At 55.2% G+C, this 4,941-nt stretch overlaps 1 protein-coding gene across 1 annotated transcript; it reads left to right on the forward strand.

The window, feature by feature from the left end:
- On the forward strand, positions 1-4,470 carry LOC118976698 (alpha-1-antiproteinase 2-like). Its single transcript, XM_037031314.1, is given in 7 exon segments — positions 1-19; positions 22-630; positions 1,638-1,776; positions 1,839-1,907; positions 2,005-2,017; positions 2,526-2,804; positions 4,225-4,470. Coding segments are annotated over 7 exon segments (1,374 nt in total).
- Positions 4,471-4,941: the final 471 nt, after the last annotated feature.

Here is a 4,941-nt window from a genome sequence, read left to right on the forward strand (position 1 = left end):
ATGCCACCCTCCACTATGTGGGCCTCCTCCTGCTGGCAGGCCTGTGCTGTCTGCCCCCAGCCTCCCTGGCTGAGGGTCCACAGGGAGACGCTGTCGGGGACACAGATGCATCCCACCAGGATCAGGAGGCAATCAGCCACAAGATCGCCCCAAACCTGGTCGACTTTGCTTTCAGCTTCTACCGCCAGGTGGCCCATCAGTCCATCGCTACCAACATCTTCTCCCCAGTGAGCGTCGCTACAGCCTTTGCCATGCTCTCGCTGGGAGACAGGGGTGAGACTCACACCCAGATCCCGAAGGGCATAAATTTCCACTTGAAGAAGGTACCTGAGGCTGATATCCACGCACGCGTACAGCATCTCCTCCACTCCTTCCACCAGCCAGACGACCAGTTCCAGCTGGTCAGTAGCAGTATGCTATTGATTGATCAGACCCCGAAGCGAGCACACTTGTTTTTGGATGTCAGCAGGCTGTACCACTCAAAAACCTTCTCTGTCGACTTCAGGGACAGTCAAAAAAAACTGATCAATGATTATGAACAGAAGGAAACCCAAGGAAAAACTGTGGATCTGGTCAAAGAGCTTGACAAAGACACAACTCTTGCTCTGGTGAATTACATCGTCTTCCATGGTAGGTTTTAGCACCAGCCTGAGCTGGTTCAAAAGGAAACACCCAAAACTATTCTCAAACACTCAGCCCTGACCCCCCCCCTGCCCCGGGCAGTGCGGGGTGCTCTGACTAGGCGTCTCTGCTCGGGTGGCTGGGCTCCCCACACAACCACTGACACGTTCTCCAAGACCGAATGCGCTGGGGGCCATGGGTCAGAGGGTCAAAGCAGCATCTTCCCAGCGGGGCTTGTCTGGGCCTTTTAACAGTTCATGGAAATGGAGCTAGCCTGGCACAGGGGAGCTGAGATTCAAGGTCAAGGGCTACTTTCTGCCCACCACTGGCTCTGTGGTCTGAGGCAGAACAGTGTAATGGAGATGGCAGAGGCCAGAGTCAGCCCAGTCGGGTCCCAGCTCTGTCCTGGGACTTTAGCCGGGCCCCGTCCCCTCTCCAGCCCCAGTCTCCACCTCCCACCCAAACAGAAAATTGGGCTCAGGGGTCCCCGAGGCTGCTGTCCACTCTGACTTGTCAGGAGGGTGACGGTCTCCTGGTATAGCAGAGGGGAGAAACCCAGGCCTCTGCATTTCACATGTTGGTCCAGGAAGAGGCCATCAGAGTGAGAACAACAGTGATTTCCCTCAATGGTAAGAACCACTGACTCACAGGTGGGCGGGGGGAAGCACTCACACACGGGGGTGCTGAGTATGACTGAGGTCGACAGTGACGTCATGCAGAGTCTTCCAAGCAGCCCCCAATCAGATGAGCACGAGGTACAAGTCAAGCTGCTCACCCTGCCAGCCTGGGGCCCCCCTGTACCTCTGCAACAAAGACAACCTGGGCCCTGCTGGAGCCTGGCACCGCCCTCACGAAAGTCCCTTCAGTGACCGCTGTTCATGTCAGCCCAGTGCACAGATGGGGAAGCTGAGGCTCAGAGGGGGCCTGCTCAGGAGGGGGCTAGGGGCTCCTCCATTCTACCACAGGTGCCTAACCCTTCCCGCCCCTGGCTGATCGGCACCCTCAACCCTCTCCAGGCAAACGGGAGGATAAATTTGATACTGAGCGCCTTGTAGAAGAAGACTTCCACGTGGACCCGAAGACCCCCATCAAGGTGCCCACGACCCACCGTGTGGGCTATTCCCAACTGCTCCAGGACCAGCAGCTCTCGAGCCGGTGCTGCTGCAGCACTATGGGGGCGGATTCCTCAGCCTCCTGACCCTGCCCGACTCGGGCAGGATGAAGCAGCTGGAGGACAGGCTCTCCCAGACGCACCTCTCCAAGATCCTCAGATACATCGAGCTACGGTGATTCCCAGCCCAGGGCAGCCGCCACATCAGGCCTGGCCAGAGGACCAAGGGAGGGGGACCCAGGTTGCCTGCATGACCTTGTGCTCTCAGACAGAGGCCAGTGTCAGGTTAGGTGGCACCAGCCAGGTGCCCATGAGTGACAGGAGGCAAAAGTCCCATCCTTGGGGACTTAGATGATGGACACTGCCCCTTTCCCATGTCAGAACCTGGTTCAGGGAGAGTAGCACCTCACACACCAGGAGAGAACCAAGACTATGGAGTAAAAAGATAAAAAGTCCGTGGCCAGAATCATGTCTGACCCATCACAGGGCCACACTCTCACCCCACCCAGAACAAGAGCTGAGCAATCAGCCCCGGGCATCACTCATCATCCACTGAGCAAATGTCACTCAGCCCCTGGCACCATGCCCCAAGTTCCCCTGGAATTCCAGTCCCAAAGTCCCAGTCTGGGGGTGACTAAACTCTACAGGGCAGAGTAGAGTGTGCACACTGCTTCAGACAACACCCTGGATCTGCCTGGAGGGCTTCTCTGAGGAGGTGGCATTGGAGAGGCTTGGCAGCACAGGAGCACCTGCCTCATGCTAACATTCCCTGGCACGGGGCTAGAGGACCTAGAAATACAGCAAGCCCACACCGACCCCCACCCCCCACGGGCAGACAGACAGGGTGCTAAGTGGGAGAAACGACCAGAAAAGGCAACACTTTCGACTTTGTGAAACTCCTCTGTTTTCTAACCATCTCGACAGGTCTGCCGACTTGTATTTGCCCAAGCTGTCCATTTCTGGGACCTACGATCTGAAAGCCATCCTGAGCCAACTGGGTGTCACCAGGGTCTTCAGTACTGGGGCTGAGCTCTCAGGGATCAGTGAGGAAGCGCCCCTGACACTCTCCAAGGTGAGCTTGACCCTGGTTTCCGTGGGTCAGACTGTGTACGGACGGGGCTGCAGCGCAGGCTGAGGGGACCCAGGGACACAAACGCGCCTCCGGAATGAGGACTCTGAGAAATGCCACTGGACGCGCCAACACTGGGATGTGGTCAGGTGACCGAGTGAAGGAGGTGGCCTCATGTGCTCTGGCATTTTAGGGTCGTCCTCTGAGGATGTGTCACTGACCCTCTGCTGCCCTTCAGCCAGGGCCGCGCTGGGCCCACACTGACAAAGGCAGATGTGGGCTCAGTGGTTTCACAGACGTTTGGCCCCCCATCTGGTGACACTGGGGGTGCTGGTGAATCAGCAAGTCCGAGTTCATGAGTGACTCTGGCTAAAGAGGCCATTTATTCAGGAGAGCTAGAGGTGACCCAAAACCAACCACACTGTACCACTGGCTACGAACTGAGTGCCGGGTCTGGACTAGATGCTATAAAGGTCCCCATCAAAGGCCTGGTCCCCAGGGGCTTAAAATCGGACACCAGAAACAAGAGGCATGGCAAGGAGCACAGCACGTGTTCAAGTAATTCTGCCTCCTGTGGTGGCAGGTGTTTTCCGGGAGGCTGAGAATGTGGGTCAGGAAGAGCGAGGGCGAGCAGGTGGAGTCAGGCTGAGGCCCTGACAAGGGGGGCCCGGGACTGCGTGTCCCCGCAGGGAGGGGAACCTGGATGGGGAAGGACAGGCTAGGTGATAAGAGAGGACTGAGCCTGGCGCTGAGGGGCAGAGAAGGGACCAGCCCCTGGGGAAGGGAAGGTAAAGAGGAGGATTCTGCAGTGAAGTTGAGTAAGTAGGTGTATCCAGGTGATGGTACCCCACAGTCACCAGATAAAGATCTTTGAAAATGTTGTACTCATGACACACACATACATGCACACATCTAACATGTGCACACACAGATACACATTTATTGAACGTCTGCACTGACTGAAGTGTTCACATAAAGCACTTAGTGGCCATTGCTGATCATACCATGCAGCTCTGATTTTCCTACTTGGGAAAGTGAGGACTCAAGAAGAATATTCATCTCCTTGTGGTGACAAGGCTGGCTAGCAAGTGGGAAAAATGGGATTTGAACCCAGATCCCGTGGTAGATAGTCACGTTTCTTTCCACTTCACCATGATGCCTCCAATTATAAATGTAATAGTTCTTTAATAAAAATGCTCAAATGGTAGACCCCCCAGGCTGGCAATCTGCCTGTTTGTCATTGTTCTGTTTCTCAAATCAAGGAAATGCTGTAAAGACCCAGGTCCCCAGGGGGCTTCTGGAAAGACCCCTAACTTGGGCCCCCCGGGCAGCTCCCTCCACACCAGGCCCTGCTCCCAGGCCAGGGAAGAGGACCTCGCATCCTGCCTCTGCCTCAAACATGCCTCTGCTCCCTCCCTTACAGGACCTGCATAAGGCTGTGCTGACCATTGATGAAAATGGGACAGAACATTCCAGCACGACCCATTTAGAAGAGAATGCCTGGCTCAGGAATCTGACCATGAAGTTCAACAGACCCTTCTCAGTCATCATCAAGGATGAAAGGACCAATGTTCCTCTCTTCGTGGGAAAGATGGTGAACCCACGCAAAAATAACTGCCTCTCTGGGTTGAGCCCTTCCCTTGCCAAGCCAAGCCCCTTCCCTAGATGACATTAAAGAGAGGATAAACTGGCCCAAGCTTGAGCGTGACGTGAAAATCCCCAAGTCTCTGAGTCTCATTTCATAGCCCCAGGATCCATGGGCTATGAATCCAGGTTACAACAATCTCTGTATCCACTTACTATTTATTAAGTAGGTACCCTGTCCAGGCATTGTGCCCAGCAAGCATGAAATTTTGGCCCAAACCCATGATCTACTTAACATAGCATATGCAGAACATCAGCATTGCCAGGAGATGGACTTAGTGGAGTTGGGAAGCACCCGATTAGTCAGTTGGACTTGGGCAGAAGAGAGGCAGGAGAAGAGGCAACAGGAAGGCCAGGCAGCGCCAGGCAGCCCCGACACAGGGAGACAGCAACAGAGTCTGCACTTACGGGGGCGCCCCACCAGTGCAGACTACTAGAGGCTCGAGTCCACATTATGTAAAGGGGTTGGACCTCTTGATAGATCAAACATTAAAAC

Source organism: Sturnira hondurensis, unplaced genomic scaffold (genome assembly GCF_014824575.4).
Source record: "Sturnira hondurensis isolate 20B ecotype Veracruz unplaced genomic scaffold, ASM1482457v3 Scaffold0021143, whole genome shotgun sequence".
Taxonomy (NCBI): Eukaryota; Metazoa; Chordata; class Mammalia; order Chiroptera; family Phyllostomidae; genus Sturnira; species Sturnira hondurensis.